At 39.4% G+C, this 16,627-nt stretch overlaps 1 protein-coding gene, 1 long non-coding RNA gene and 1 other non-coding gene across 4 annotated transcripts; all 3 read left to right on the forward strand.

The window, feature by feature from the left end:
• The first annotated feature begins 3,153 nt into the window (after positions 1-3,153).
• LOC104120269 (uncharacterized) lies at positions 3,154-5,376 on the forward strand. 2 transcript variants are annotated; one of them, XM_009632014.4, is made up of 3 exons: positions 3,154-3,415; positions 3,842-3,908; positions 4,116-5,376. In XM_009632014.4, exons 2-3 carry the CDS (start codon positions 3,879-3,881, stop codon positions 5,031-5,033), a joined length of 948 nt encoding a protein of 315 aa, XP_009630309.1. In that variant the 5' UTR covers positions 3,154-3,415; positions 3,842-3,878; the 3' UTR covers positions 5,034-5,376. The 2 variants fall into 2 exon arrangements, with proteins under 2 accessions (XP_009630309.1, XP_009630308.1); XM_009632013.4 differs by having other exon boundaries at positions 3,155-3,415; positions 4,111-5,376.
• Positions 5,377-8,501: 3,125 nt separating this feature from the next.
• On the forward strand, positions 8,502-8,574 carry TRNAE-CUC (transfer RNA glutamic acid (anticodon CUC)). The gene has a single exon. It is a non-coding gene; the product is annotated as a tRNA-Glu (tRNA).
• A 734-nt stretch (positions 8,575-9,308) lies between these two features.
• On the forward strand, positions 9,309-10,531 carry LOC138900502 (uncharacterized). The gene is made up of 2 exons (XR_011411558.1): positions 9,309-9,624; positions 10,321-10,531. It is a non-coding gene; the product is annotated as an uncharacterized lncRNA (long non-coding RNA).
• The last annotated feature ends 6,096 nt before the right edge of the window (positions 10,532-16,627 follow it).

A 16,627-nucleotide genomic window follows, 5' to 3' on the forward strand; every position in this document is an offset into this window, starting at 1 on the left:
ACATTTGTCTAGAATGTAAAATAGACAGGATAACATAAATGAACAAGATGGAGACTCTGTGTGCTGCGGATCGTATCATGGGATGTAGCTCACCTAAAAGCCCTCTCAATAGTTGCGCCCTTGCACCTAAATGACCACCAGAAATATATACATGCACAATAAGTGCAGAAGTGTAGCCCGAGTATATAAATCAACCATACCCAGTAAGTATCTAGTATAACCCCGAAAAAGTAGTGATGAGGGGCCGACATTGACACTTACTTGTGGTCCAATAATGCAAATATAATAAAGTAGACAAGTATGAAATATGGTAAGTAAATACTGAGCACATATATAGCAAATAATACAGTCTACGACTGAACGACGAACACAAAGTCCTCAAATACTGGATACCTTCTCAAATAGATTACGTAATGGTCAACAATAAATCAACGGTCACATCTCCAGTCAGCAAAAACTCATGAGTACGCAAACTCCTTATCAAGTATTTCGTACGATTCTGCGGACGCGAGCGGCCCGATCCCATAAGAGCAGAGGCAAGAATTCTTGCCATGGCGTACGGCCCGATCCCATAATAGTACCGGTGAGGCGTTAAGCCTAATCCCATAACCGTGTACACTATCGAGGGTTGACCGGCACGAACCATAGGTGTATCTCATAATACTGCCGAGGCGAACGACCCGATCCCGTAATGATATTGCTGAGGTGATCAGCCCATTCCCATAGGAATAGTGAGGACTTGATGGGTCACTGGCCCCACTCACAAATATACGTGTGAGTTGTGAAATTCAAGAAAACTTTCGGACAAATACGTAAAACTCGGGAGAAATTCATAACATGAAGTGAAATCTCTACTGCTAATCAATTAGCTCTCCATATATCACGAATTGTAAGTCTGATACTTCACACAAGTCTAGTCTCAAGCAAAAATGATCTTCAAGAATCACCTCAAATCGCCCCATATGTGCTCCAAGAACTTAAAAGTGAAGAAATGAGCTCAAAATCCAAAAAATAGATGTTTAATACACATGCCAGGCCTCCTTCTTCGCCATCGCAGTCATTAGCCATGCAATAACGGTTAACAAAAGTTCCAGCATCGTTTCCTTCTTCGCGATTGCGACCAAAATCCCGCGATCGTGATGTATAAATTGTGTTTTCTTCTTCACAGGCACCTTTCGGTATATTGGTCATAACTTTTTATATCAATTTCCAAATGGCAAACAGTTTAATTTTCCAAAAACTAGATTCAAAGGACGCAACTTTTATTTTTTGATCATCTCCAAATTCCTTATATATTGCAAGATATAAGATCCTGAAATCAGACCACTGATAGCAGAAATTTCTTCTTCGCGATCACGATCCTACCTTACGCAATCACGATTCACAAGGTCAGACATGCACTTTGCTCTTCGCGATCGCGGCCCAGATCTTCGTGATCGCGATTCACACCCCTGGCGTCAGATATCAGCAGTTCAAAGGCTTGGAACACAAATTACAACATCAAAATCAAGAATTAAAGACCAAACTCATTTTTTTAAACTCTCTTAACTTTCAAACCTTCATGCTTCGCTGAACGCGTCCGAATCCCACTTAGACATTTCAGAATGACGCCAAATTTTACGTACAAGTCACAAATCACAATACGAACCTATTCCAAGGCTCGGAATCCCAAACAGACATCAATAACACCAAAGTCCACTTTAAATCAAACTAACGAAATTCTAAAACCCTCAAAATGCCAGCTTTCCACAATAAGCACCGAAACGTTCCTGGACCATCCGATACTCAACCCGAAGATACGCCCAAGTCCAAAATCATCATACGAACCTATTGGAACCTTCAAATTCCGATTCCGAGATAGTTTACTCAAGAGTCATATCTTGGCTAACTCTTTCAACTTAAAGCTTCTCAATTGAGAATTTTCTTTCCAAATCAACTCTGAGCTTCCCGAAAAACCGAAGCCAACCACACGTGCAAGTCACGATACATGAAATGAAGCTACTCAAGGCCTCAAACCGTTGAACGACGCGCTAGAGCTCAAAATAACCAGTCGGATCGTTATATTCTCCCACACTTAAACATGCGTTCGTCCTCGAACGTGCCAAGAATCGTTCCAGAGTTGCCCAAAAGCAATGTTTAACAACTTGTGCACCTACCCGTGCAACCACAACTCATATGAGCACATCAGCTCAAGCCAGACTGAAGATCCTTCCTACCACCTTAGCCCACAAGACTTAAAACCAAACTCCAACATTCGGAATTCTCTACAAGACCTGATTCTAACATACGAACACTGTATCAATTTCAACACGATGTACCAAAACATGATCAAGCACCCATGTTGAAATCACACAATGCACTGCATAATTCGTATGCCTATAATAACATCCTCCAACCATAGAAGCTGCAAATTCACTAACTCGATGCCCGTAGTATACCTTATAACACATATAAGCTATGTTCGAACCCTTATAATATTGCGACAATGAAAAAAATGTGTAGAATCTCATAACCACCCGCCAAATCAATAATTTATGGAATTCCTCCGCTCAACAAGAATCCTTGCCTCAAACACCGTCTAAAATCTCATACGATGCCATCAATGCGCCAACAAGCTACAACTCGAATATGACCAATAAGGAAAACGAACTCGGGTAAAGAACTACCCAGCCCCCATAACACTCAAATAAACCAGACAAACTCTATGAACTTATCCCAAGGGTAAGAAACAACACACACACAAAATAAATATAAGGAACCGTACTCAACATCTCACTGATACGACATGAAACCCGATCTAAACATCGTACCCGTGGCGACTTTAAATCGTATCGTGCTTTATTAAATTTAATAGAACTAAACAAAAGTACACGTTTATTTTTTGACTTCGATTTAGTTTTTCCTTTCATTTCGTTTCGTTCAGTTTTTGTTGTTCTTGCACTCACCTAATAGGGACCAACGAATTACCCAAAAGTTGGCACATTCATCAAACAACGTCGTTCTGCCGTCCTTCGGTACTCACAGCCCTAAAGTCATTATCACCCCTAGATATTTCAATTACTCTTCGCGTCATCTCTTTGGTCGCAGAGATATTTGCATTAAAACCAAGGTCAATTCTGGACATAAATTAGTCTATATATACGTACTTCCGTGGTTCACGTTTGGTTTTAGAAGGCTGAAAAAGTGAAGGAAGCACATAATCTCCAGTTTCTGTTATCCCTTCTCATTCACTCGCCAATACCATCTCCTTTCTCTCTCCTAAATTCTTGAGTTTGATATTTCTCTGATCAATTTAGGGGTTTTTCATTTCTCTGGACCAATCGATTAATCAGTAGCCATGGTTTCTGATTCATTCCCTAACGCTTCCATCCCTGTGGCTTCCTCTAATCCCAAAGATTTCGCCAAGAAAAAAAGGGTAACTTTGTTTTATTTTCTTCCATATCTTTTTAGTTTTTAGTGTAAATATTTGGCACTATTTTTTTTTACCATTTTGATATTGGGAAGTTGCAACTTATATTATTTTCTTGTAATTTCCTGATATGGGGAAATTATATTTTTGCTTTTTCCTTTATTTTTTCCAATTCGTATAATTTCTAGTATTCTTTATTCTCCAAAATAGTTAGCTCCTGACAAAATTGCAACATATAGTACTTGGAATTTAAAATACTGAATTTTAATTGTAAAAATACGAGTTAATCTAGTTGGATATAGCCCTGACAATTAGTGAAATTGACTTTCGTTAAGTTGATGGATCAATATTTCTTGAAGTTTCTTATTGAATTAAATTTCTGCGATAACAAGATTGAGTTAAATTTCTGAGATTTCTTTCTGCCAATGTCAGGCTAACCGGTCGGCCAAGTTGAAGCAGTGCAAGCTTGATGCTCGACGCGAGCAGTGGCTTTCACAAGGTTGTCAAAGATCCCCCCCCCCCCCCCCCTCCCCCCTTCCCATATATCTTGCATGTATCAGTAATTCTCTTTGGTGATTTTTTAAAAGATATAGTATTTTTTTAAATTTCAAGAATGGTACTATACAGTGGTTATGTGATTATTTATTTAACTTTTATACTTGTATGTTTTTAATTCTTGGTAATTCTGGGTTTTTGTATAGTGAAGAACAAAGGGTCGAAGGATGAAATGAATGTTGGTGGGAATCAGGCTCCGGCAACTAATGTTGCAAACGAGAGGGGCCGGTTGATAGAGAAGTTAGAGATAAAGCCGAGAGCGGAGGAAGACAATGAAGTAAATATTGATTCCTCAAACCAATACAGCGATTCGGATTCGAATTCTAACTGTCCCATAAGCCATACTAGTAGTATTATGGAAGGGAATGATTCTGCGGCCAATTTTGCAGGGAGCAGCAGCAGTAGTATTAGCAGTTGCAGTGGAAGTGGTGGGTGTTGTTCCGGAAGTTTGAGTGAAGAAGATGAACAGGGGGATGATGATGACTGCTTGGACGATTGGGAGGCTGTTGCAGATGCTTTGGCTGCCACTGATCAGAAGTTGGAGCAGCAGCATCCTGGTTTGGATTCGCCTCGAGAGAGGGATGAGAATGTGCATTTGAGTTCTCGGACCGACGTTTCTAATGGGGTTACAGGTATTGATACAACAAAGCAGAAGTCTGAGCACAGAGGTTTGGCATCTAGACCTCCAGTTAGTTGCAAGGCGTGGAGGTCCGACGATGCATTCCGTCCACAGATTCTGCCAAACTTGTCTAAGCAATATAGTTTCCCTATGAATTCTGAGCGGCATTGCCGTGGAGGTTCTGTATGGGGATGTAAAAGGTTATCGGTACCCACATCATGTCCTATATGCTGTGAGGATTTGGATCTTACAGACACGAGTTTTCACCCTTGTACATGTGGCTTCATACTTTGCCTTTTTTGCCACAAGAGGATTCTTGAGGAGGATGGTCGTTGTCCAGGTTGCAGGAAGCAGTACAACCATGGTCCAGTTGAGAGTGAGGCTACCGTAGATGGAGGCAGCCTGAAGTTTCGATTGGCTCGATCTTGTAGCATGATCTCAAGGTCCTAGGAAGATTCTGTTTCCCCCTAGTTGCGTATGCTGGTCCCTTCTCTTTCTCTGCATGGTTTGCGTGTGTTCTCACTCTTGTTAGACTCTGCTAGGCTTAGATTTTTCATAGCATTAGATGTTCATATAGTATCGTATTGTGTGAGAGCACAGCGAAATTCTTATGATTCTTTCTAAGATTTTGCTCATAATAGATATGATTCTTGTGATGATGCAGAAGACACATTGCGAGTATATAAGGTGGTATATAGTTAAATACATTGAATTTGTCTCTCTGAACGAGTTGTCACCTTCCTATCATATTACTATGAATAAATAATGAGAAAACAACCGGGAGATTTCTAAAGCTTTGCCTGATATAACTCCTCCATTTGAGTATATTTGCAGCTTTTCTTTTCCATTACTGCTTGACTCAATCATCTTGCTTTTCACTGCATATTGGGCCTGTAGATTGTGAGATATATCGTTAATATGTTGCCTTTGATGTGTATATATTCTGGTGCTCTGGTTTAGGTGTTAAAGACTTTCTGACAGTTCTATGTTTTTGCTAATTCTGATCGCGCTTCTCTCGGAAGGCTTGAGGAAAAAGAGTATAACTAATTAAAAATCATTTGCAAGGATCTCTAAATATTTAATTTAGGTTAGACTTCATCGAACTTTCTTGGGCTGGTTGGTTCCCTATTGGAGCCTCAAATGAATTTGTCTAATTTTCTATCATGTTTAGTTTGTCCTGTGAATACACTGCTATAGTGCTATAGCCTGCTTCTGCTGGAGGAATCTTCTCAAGGTTTGTTGGAAATAGTGAATATTTCAAAAATGCATTTATTATTTCGCAACAAATAAATATGCATATCTCCTTTCTAGTTCTAGAACTTTCACTCTACTCCAATCTTCAATTTCAGTGAAGTCAGACGTCCTCACATTATCTATATCCAATCCTCAATTTCAGTGAATATTTCACCTAATGTGCAACCCAAAGATAGGAAAACTAACAGACGTGGTTTTGCATTTTTGTTTCTCATTTTGATTATGCACATGCAAAGGGAAGATGGAAAAGGACATAGAATTTAAGTAAAAAATTAGGCTTTTGACTTATAAGCTAAATATGTACTCCGTCCCATTCTATGTGATACATTTTGACTGGACACGAAATTTAAGAAAGATTTTTTTTTCTTGAAACTTGTGGTCTAAAACAAGCTATAGATAATTGTGTGGCTATAAATCAACTCATGAAGGGTAAAATAGGAAGTTTAAAGTTAAATTATTTCTAAATATAGAAAGGTATCTTTCTTTTTGGGACAGACTAAAACGGAAATTGCATCACATAAATTGGGACACAGGGAGTATGGCATACCCATTAGTATCCATAGTATCTAGTAGGGTCAACATGTCACGTAAACTCCTGTAAGAGCATGTGATTAAATGCAAAATGCAAATGTTCTCTAACTTTAAAAAGATTCCATTATTCCTCATTTTCCCAAATCATTTTGGAAAGGATCAAGATAGAAAGAATTTTATAGAAAATGAATGGAGAGAGTTGAAGGAATGTAGTTTGTCTTGTGACATGTTCAACTACAGTTGTCTGCAGTTTTATTATGAGGATAACTAACTAGTAACCAACTGTTTTGTTTTCTGTCCATTGTTGTGTGGCATTTAGTGGCTCTATCTTAATCTTTCTGAATGCATCGAGCAATAGTTTTTTCCTTGATCTCGATTTTTTAAAGCGCATCTAGGAACATTTGCTTATTTTTGTGGATCATATTGACCTCAGGAAGCTGTAGTTTTCTTTGTTAATGTCGGATGAACTTGTTCAACCTGAGGCTGAAGTCTCACCATATTATGGAGTTTGTCCCAATATATATTGTTCTTTTCATTAGCTCTTCAGAAGACTTGCTAATTGTAATAAGGTAGTAATGAGTGTAATGTATTGGGATTTTTGTTCCCTGGCTCAAAGTATCATTCAACAATGTGCACCCTTTTAGGGGATTACCTAGTGGATAAGAACCTTATGGAAAATGTGGTAGTGGCGCGAAGCTGGAGGGAATCTAACTGGTTTTCATTTCATATTTTGATAGTTGTTACTAAAACTGTGATCTTTCTTTGGGATATTGTAATCTGAGGAAGCATCTAGAAAATGTCTATACCTTGGCTTTCTACCCTAAAGCCAGTCAATATTGAACAAGTTCTTAAATTGGGTAATATGAAAGCTGCTGTGATCTCTGTTTAAGAGATATAATGTTGCTGGGATTCCATGCCTTATCAAGAAAATATAACGTTGCTGAGATTTTATGCTTTGTATGATGTTGTTCTCTACAGCAGCAAAAGTGCCACTTCTGTTGTATTGCTTTGATTTCTGTATTACAAGTTTATTGCTTATGTAGGATGGAAAATGTTACAGTTAATGGCATCTCTTGTGCTGCTACTTAAAGAAGTTCTCTGTGTTGCGTGGTTTAAGACTGCTCTAGGTTTGTTCAGATAGACAGACAAAATAGAGATCATTTTACATTTCCCAGATATTAGTTATCAACATAGTAAAGTTTGAAATTCTGATTGTATGATATAACATCAAAATGTTCTCGAGTTTCTTGGAGATGTATTTCTTTAAATTATGTGAAGGGTGTGATGAATCCTGGATCCTTTCTCTGCTAACTCGTATTCTAATGGCGATATCTTCATGCTTTTTATGTTGAATGGCTTACAATTTTTGACATCTACAATTTCTAAATTCATTATTCAGTTTTATGTGTTGTAGAATCTCGATTTGGTTCATGCGTTCAGTGGGAACAAATTTTTGTTCTATCTAGTGTCACTTTCGAGCTTTGACAGATGAGGTTTTATGTTCAGGTCAGAAAGTCTCCGTCCTACTTGGTGGAAACCACGAGATTGCAAAATCTACCTTTAATACTTGTTTGGTTTGGGTTGGTTTCTCTTACCATTTACTAATCTAATATACAAGTACAGCAGTTCTGTAATGTATTGGGATACTTGGTGCTATTATCTAAGGTGTAGCAAAACCGTATAGTTGTTCTTATGAGGGCATTTATAGTTGATGATGCTCATTATTTTCATGCCCGAAATAACAATATTTATCGTTTTCTAAACCAACTCTCAAACAGTGAATATATTTATCATTTTCTCGACCAACAACTATAGGAGCAAATTTTGTATTCGAATCGGGGCTGAATTTTCCCATTTCACAGATTAATAGTATAAAAGACCTCAGCAGATGGGCGACAACTGATCATAATCCGAACTAACCTTAATCTTTTTGAGAAGTTCATGTCATTCCCGGCATAGAATAGTATCACTTATGTAATTTGAAACTTACTTAAATCTTAATCAGAACTTAAGCATTCCTAACAAAAGTAACATGGATTTAGCGTTAGTTTTAATTGCTTCGTTGAGTTGATTGCTTGTTAGTCTATCCATTTATACGATTAAATAAATTAGTACCAAACATATAGCAACTCCTCCGTTGTAGTCTAGGTGGTTAGGATACTCGGCTCTCACCCGAGAGACCCGGGTTCAAGTCCCGGCAACGGAATTCCTCTTTTATCAGCTGCGGCGAACTGTGCAAACTCTTTTCCCCCCTTTAGTATAAAGGTACATCCAGCTTGTGGATTATAAGTACAAAGATATTCACAGGATAAAGGGAAGTCCAATAATTTCGTATACTTTTTATCATCTTGAAAATAATAAAAACGCACAAATAAGATGTCATATGATAACTAGAAACTTCATCTTGAAAATAATAAAAACGCACAAATAAGATGTCATATGATAACTAGAAACTCCAATTACTTAATTTCATTCAATTGACAAGCCAATGCAATCGTAAATTTTGAACTTTAAATAGCTTCAGTAACTTTCTCTTATAATCTTACACTAATGTACTTGTTCGCGCTTTGCGCGGTCTTATAAAAAATTAAAATATGGTTAAGTACTAATATCATAATTTGACTGTGATGAGTTGCGTCGTGTCATGACGTTAAATCAGGCACTTCCTGGGAGGCAACCCATGGATTTGTTGTAACTCGTCGTGTCACGACATTAAATTAACGCTCCTTGGGAAGCAATCCAATTTTGGTGATTTTTTTTTATTTTTATTTTTATTTTTAGGGTGTGTGACATGTTTTTGAGTGTTGCAGGTATGAAAAAAATGCAAAGAAGTATGGTTAGGGGTGAGAAATCATAAAATATGGCAAAAAAGTGGCCAAATGGGCAAAGTAAAAAAATTAGCCAGCACTAGGCTTGCCTAGGCTCCACACATTGCGCGAATTTTGGCACGCTACTGACCTTGGCTGAAAATTCAAAATAGTAAAATATACGGAATAGACTGGCACAAAGACGTAAGTTTTGGGGGCTTGCCAGGGGTCTCGTGTCGTGCGAGCCCTAGGCATGCCCATTGGTGAGTTCAAAGAATTTCTTTAACAAAAAAAAAAAAGGCCACCCCTCTTTCTGTCACTCAAACTCAATGATAAATTCCACCCCACTCCCCCTCCCCCCCCCCCTACCCCAATACCTGAATCTCTTCTATCTTCCCTTTCGACCACCACCAACCGTCCCCCTCCTCCCTCGTCGCCATGGCCAGAAGGTAACCCCCCTCCCCCCTTCCTTTTTCGTGCAACAGTCCCCACTCCGTTTTTCCGCGTAGGTTAGTTTTTGTCCCTTTTTATTTCTTTTCTTTGGGTTTGTTAAATTAGTTGATTGAAATTGGAGAGTAAATTGGTTCTATAATGCTTGGTTGTTGATCATAGTGAGGTGGGTAACTGTAATTCTCACAACTTAATTCTAATTGGAGGGTTTTCGGCTACAAATTGAAACATCACAAACTAAGAAAAACTATGCACATAATTTGTTTGATAAATTGCCTGACCGAACTTTTTGAAAGGTCGTGCAAAGTCTAAGTAACAAACATACTTCTATGGATATATGAACGTCTTTTAAGTGTAGGGTGGCCATTTAGGGGTCTTTGCACTTAAATTGCATTCGTTCCGAATGAATGTCAACCCGTAGTTGACTTAGGCACGAGTCATGTGCGGGTCGTGTGCAACTTTTACTCACTTGGTTTCCGATTGTGCTAGTTAGTTTTGCATGAATGCAAGTGAATCTAGTAGTCGCTTGTGACTCATCTTGCACACGTATGCTTAAGTATTAAGTGTGGTGCACGATTGATAAGTGAAGATTTTAACTACTTATTAGCGGCTTTTAGCTTTTGTTTTAGTCCAAAAGCGTTTAATTGCATTCCCAAAAATTAATGAAATGTGCTTAATTGCATGAATAATGGAAGATGAACTCCCGACATGAAATCCAACTCAAGAAGGAGTAATCTGAACTCAAGGACATAAAAAGCACAAAAGCTCAGAAGTGTGGACCGCAGAATATCATCTGCTGCAGCAGGTTATGAAGTAAAAGCCATCAGAGTTTGGTGCAAAGTGCGGTCCGCACATGAATTGTGCGACCGCAAAAGCAAAGCCAAAGCAAAGTTCAGAGAAGGTGCATTCCAAGTCCCCCAGAAGTGCGGACCGCACAATAATTGTGTCGGCCGCAGAAGAAGAGCTATGCGACCGCAGATATAAAAGTGCGGACCGCAGAAGAGCAAGGTGCGGCTGAACATGAAAAATACGGACCGCAGAAAGAGTGCATTGCGGCCGCATATCAGAATTATACGGCCACAGACTTCCGATCCTGACAAATTAAAGAAAAGTGCGGACCACACATGTGCGGCCGCAGAACCTCTCGAAGGGCATTTTTGTCCGAAATTTTTAGCTCTGTATAAATAGACGAGTTTCACATTTTTAGGTCAACTTTTGACATCAGCTGCTATAGTAGTCGTTTCCTTTTACTCTTTTTAGTAGTTTTTCACATTTTAAGCTATTTTAACCTAGATTTTATCATATTAATCTTACAATATGAATTTAATTATCATTTCTTCTTCTATTTCTTCTATTTCAAGCATGAGTAGCTAGATTTTCACTAGGGTTGTGACCCAACCCTAGTGCGTAAACTTAATGGGTGTTTAATTTAATGCTTGTTTGTGGTTGGGTGTTTATTATTTAGCCTTGTTCTTGCTTTTATTTATGAAATTAATGGTTGCAAATATTAGTTCATGCCTATTTGACTTGGTCTCTACTTGAGAAAGAGAGACTTAGTCTAGAAAAATTTGGCTAATAAGAAATTGGGTCAATTAAGAGATTGATAATCCTAATTAAAGAGTTCAACCTAGAGATAGTTATAACCCGACTTGAGCTTTTATCAACCGTTTTGTTCAATACCCATTTGAACTTGAGAAAGCCAAATTGGGCAATATCACCCCTCTGACCGAGAAATATTGAGTGGGTAATTGAGTGTTGATAGCTATAATACACCCCGACCAATAAAACAAGCTTTAAGGTTTTTATCCCATTAGGCAAACACCTAGGTGAAGGTCATAGCCCTAGTCATTTTTACAACATTTGAAAAACAACAAAAACAATCTCCTAGTTTTATTTCTCAACTTGCAATCGTATTTTAAATTAGACTTTAAAACAACCAAATTTTGCGGAAGAGTAAATTTAGATATTCAAATTTACATGCTACGATATATACTGCTAACTCCCATCTATAGCTCCATGCGGAATTCGACCCCGACTCTTGTTGGGTACTATTATTGTATCGACCATTTTCATAACCTTGAATTGAGGTGTGAAATTTGACGATATCAATTTTTAGCGCCGTTGCCGGGGAGCTAAAAAACGGTGTTAACTATATATTTAGGTGTTTTTTGAAATATCTTATTTTCCTTCCTTGTTACTAACGTGTTGAGAAATTGTAGAGCAATCATGACAAACAATGACCTCGGAAACATAGCTTTGGGGGATGTGGACGTTGAGGATGATCAAATGGATGAGGTCCCTCTTAAACCTCAAGAAAATAGACGAGGCCGAGCACCTCAAGATAATGTACCCGCTCCATCCCCACCTCCACATCCACCACGAGCGGTTCCACACCAGGTATTGCCGAATGAAGGGTATGCAAGTGTTATAGTCCTTCCCCATATTATGGAGGAAAACTTTCAAATAACCAACATGATGCTCACTTTGCTCGAGCAACAAGGTTTCTTCACTGGTGCACTGGGTCAAAATGCATATAAACACTTGAAGGGGTTCGTAGATACGTGTTGGGGGAGTAAACAAACAAATGTCTCCGAGGATGCTTTGAGGCTAAGGTTTTTTCCCTTCTCTCTACGGGGAAAAGCTTTAGAATGGTTGGAATATTTGCCAAATCATTCCATTCATACATGGGATGAATTAGCGGAGAAATTTATTTCTAAGTACTTCTCTCCCGGGCACATGGCTATTCTTCGGGATGAAATTCTAGCATTCAAGAAAGAGCCCAATGAACCACTACACGAAATATGGGAAAGGTATAGAACAATGGTGAAAGAATGCCCTAATAATGATATGACAGAGAACATGATTCAACAAATTTTCTATCGAGGGATCAATACAACCAACCAATGTGTAGTAAATCAACTTACCGGTGGGAACTTCATGACTATGCCTTACGCAGAGGCGTGTGATATCTTGGATGAGATGGCGGATACTTAATCGGCATGGCAATCTCGGGCTAATGTTCCACAAGGTGACCCCAATGTGATTCACCTTCACAAAGAGTTGTATGATCATGGACAAGCCATAGCCGAGTTGAATACCACTGTGAACCAATTAACAAAGGCTCAATTTCAACAAGTGCAAAACCCGAGACAAGTCAATGCAATGGAGGGAGTAGGTATGATGGTGAACAAGCGAAGAACAAGAAGTCCACAAGTGCAACAAAGAGTGGATAATTTTGTGCAAGATAATAGTGGATTTGATCACGATGAATCTTACAATGATCAAGAAGAGGAGGTCCAATATGTGAACAACTTTCAAGGGCAAAGAAACAACTACCAAGGCCCTAGCCAACAACAATGGAGACCTCAAAATAATCAAGAAAATCAGAATTCTCACAACAAGATAATTAGAGTGGTGGAAACAATCAAAGCGATTGGAATAACAACAACAGTCAAGGCAATTGGAGTGGAAACAATAATCAAGGGAATTGGTATAACAACAATAACCAAGGCAATGGGGGAGGCAACAATCAAGGCGGGTGGAATAACAATCAAGGAAATCGGGGGTCGGGTTTTCAAAGGCCCCCAGTGTATCAACAACCGAGCAACCCACCTTCTTATACTTCCCATGGTCCTAGTTCTTCCAACAATGAAATGAGCCGTATTGAGAACATGTTCAAGTAAATGATGGAGAAGAATGCCGATTCTGATACTCAACTTGCTTCACACAACACCTCGATCCATAACTTGGAAGTGCAAATGGGACAAATCTTGCAAGCTTTAAATTCTCCTCCTAATAGGGCACTACCAAGTGACACGATGGTGAACCCAAATGGTGGGAACAAAATGGGGCATTCCATGGTCATTACTACTAGAAGTGAAAGATATGGGAATGTACCCATCTCAAGTCAAAGGCAACTTGTGGATGATGAGCAAATGGTAGAAGAAGAGGAGATCCCGAACAATGTGGTGCAGGCAAATGATGAAGTGCGGATTGCTATTGATGACACTGTGGAAGAGACTCAAGAGGAAGTGAACTCGTCTAGGGATCATGTTATTAACATACCGGAACTGGTAGTGTAAAAGGCTAAGGCACCATTGCCTAAGCCACTATTGCCTAAGCCACCTCCTCCATATCCTCAAAGGCTCGCCAAGCAAAATGGCAAAAATCAATTCAAAAAGTTCATTGAAATGATGAAGAGTTTCTCGATAAGTGTGCCATTAATTGAAGCCTTGGAGAAAATGCTCGGTTATGCAAAGTTTATGAAGGACTTGGTGACAAAGAAGCGGTCAATTAATTTTGAAATTATCAAGGTCCTTCATCAAGTGAATGCAATTGTGCATTCGATGGCTCCTAACTTGGAAGATCCCGGCGCTTTCGCAATCCCTTGTACCATTAGAAGTGCCGAGTTTGCTAAAGCTCTTTGTGATCTTGGGGCGAGTATAAATTTGATGCCCTATTTATTTTTCAAGACCTTGGGAATTGGGCTTCTAACTTGGATGTATTGGTTCATGTTGATAAGTTCATTCTCCCGGCGGATTTTGTTATTCTTGATTGTGAAGTGGACTATGAGGTGCCGATTATTCTTGATAGACCTTTCCTTGCTACGGGGAAGGCTCTAGTTGATGTGGAAGCCGAAGAACTCACTTTTCAGGTAGGTGATGAAAAGGTGATGTTCCACGTGTGCAAATCTATGCGGCAACCAAATTGCAATGAAGTGTGTTCTTTCATGGACTTGGTGACCGATGTGATTATTGATGATACAAGTGTCACGGTTAATGTGGGTGATATGTTGGAGGCCGTCTTGCTCAATTTTGATGATGACGAGATGGATGGCTTCATGGAATGTGTTAATTCTTTGCAAGGAATGGGATCGTACAACTATGCACCCCGGAAACTTTCCTTGGATCTTGAGAATAGGAAAACTCCTCCTACAAAGCCTTCAATTGAAGAGCCTTCTATCTTGGAGTTGAAGCCATTGCCTCCACATCTTAGGTATGAATTTCTTGGCCCTTGTTTTATTTTACCGGTTATTATTTCCTCTTGTTTGGCTAACGTGCAGGTTGACTCTACATCGGCGGTGCTCCACAAGAGGAAGAAGGCTATTGGGTGGACTTTAGCGGATATTCGGGGAATAAGCCCCGCATTTTGCATGCACAAGATTAACCGGAGGAAGATGCCAAACCTTCCATTGAACATCAAAGGAGACTAAATGAAGCCATGCAAGACGTGGTCAAAAAGGAGATCATCAAGTGGTTAGATGCCGGGGTTGTCTACCCCATTTTCGGCAGTTCGTGGACTTCTCCGGTGCAATGTGTCCCTAAGAAGGGGGCATAACAGTGGTCACCAATGACAAAAATGAGTTGATTCCTACAAGAACGGTGACCGGGTGGAGAGTGTATATGGACTATCGGAAGCTAAACAAAGTCACGAGGAAAGACCATTTTCCACTCCCTTTCCTTGTCCAAATGCTTGATAGGTTGGCTGGTCGTGCTTTCTATTGCGTTCTAGATGGATATTCGGGCTACAACCAAATCCTTATTGCCTCGTAAGATCAAGAAAAAACAACTTTCACTTGTCCCTATGGCACTTTCGCTTTCAAGCGGATGGTATTTGGCTTATGTAATGCACTGATGAGTTTTCAAAGGTGTATGATGGCGATCTTTAAGGATATGGTCGAGGACTACCTTGAAGTCTTCATGGATGATTTATCGGTGGTCGGGGATTCCTTTGATGATTGATTGGCTAATTTGGACAAAGTATTGGCAAGGTGTGAAGAAACGAACTTGGTGTTGAATTGGGAGAAATGTCATTTCATGGTCGAGGAAGGAATTGTCCTTGGCGACAAGATTTCAAAGAATGACATAGAGGTCGACAAGCCAAAGATAGAGGTGATCTCTAAACTTCCACCTCCAATTTCGGTGAAAGGCGTGCGAAGTTTCTTGGGTCACGCGGGGTTCTACCAGCGCTTCATAAAAGATTTTTCTAAAGTGGTGAACCCATTGTGCAAGATCTTAGAGAAAGATGCTAAATTTCACTTCAATGATGATTGCATGAGAGCCTTTGAATTGTTAAAATTCAAGTTGACAACCACTCCCATTATCACCACTCCTAATTAGAGTATTCCTTTTGAGCTCATGTATGATGCTAGTGATGTTGCGGTTGGAGCAGTTTTGGGGCAACGTATCAACAAGATTTTTCATCTGGTCTACTATGATAGTAAGACCATGAATGATGCCCAAGTCAATTACACCGTTACAGAGAAAGAGATCCTTGCCATTATGTTTGCAATTGAGAAGTTCCGCCCGTACTTGATGGGTGCAAAGGTTATTGTTCATACGGATCATTCGGCACTTTGCTATCTTATAAGCAAGAAAGATTCTAAAGATCGGTTGATAAGATGGGTGCTATTATTGTAAGAGTTTGATATTGACATCCAAGATCGAAAAAGGAGTGAAAATTAAGTGGCGGACCACTTGTCTCGCTTGGAGGAGGAGAGGAGGCCGCATGACGTGAATAAGTTGAAGAGTTGAAGAGATTCAAAGAAAAGTAATGATGCAAAGCATGGAGAAATCAAGAGGGAGAAAATGAATGTCACGATCAAGAAAGAGTGGTGTTAAGTCTCTCTAGTTCCCCCAAGGAAAAGAAAATGCCTCAAAGAATTGGCAAAGCTTGAGCCTAGAAAAGAAAATGTAGTGCTTAAGGAAAGATCAAACTGTTCTATCATAGCATATCCAACCTTATTCCAAAAGCCTCCATTGCATTCCGAAAAAGCCCTACATGATTTCAAGCCGAGTGAGCTTACATTAGAGGTGATCTACATGAGGGGAAAGCCTATGGTACTTAAAGCCGTACTTGCGACATTCTTTTGAGAGAGATGAGTGAACATTTTGCAAATCTTTGGATTGAGTACTAAATTCTTAAGCGAGATAGGCAAATGGAGAGTAGAGGAGGAGGAGTTTGGGATCCACAATGACCTACATGAAAGAGCTATCTTCCTTG

Source organism: Nicotiana tomentosiformis, chromosome 10 (genome assembly GCF_000390325.3).
Source record: "Nicotiana tomentosiformis chromosome 10, ASM39032v3, whole genome shotgun sequence".
Classification (NCBI taxonomy): Eukaryota; Viridiplantae; Streptophyta; class Magnoliopsida; order Solanales; family Solanaceae; genus Nicotiana; species Nicotiana tomentosiformis.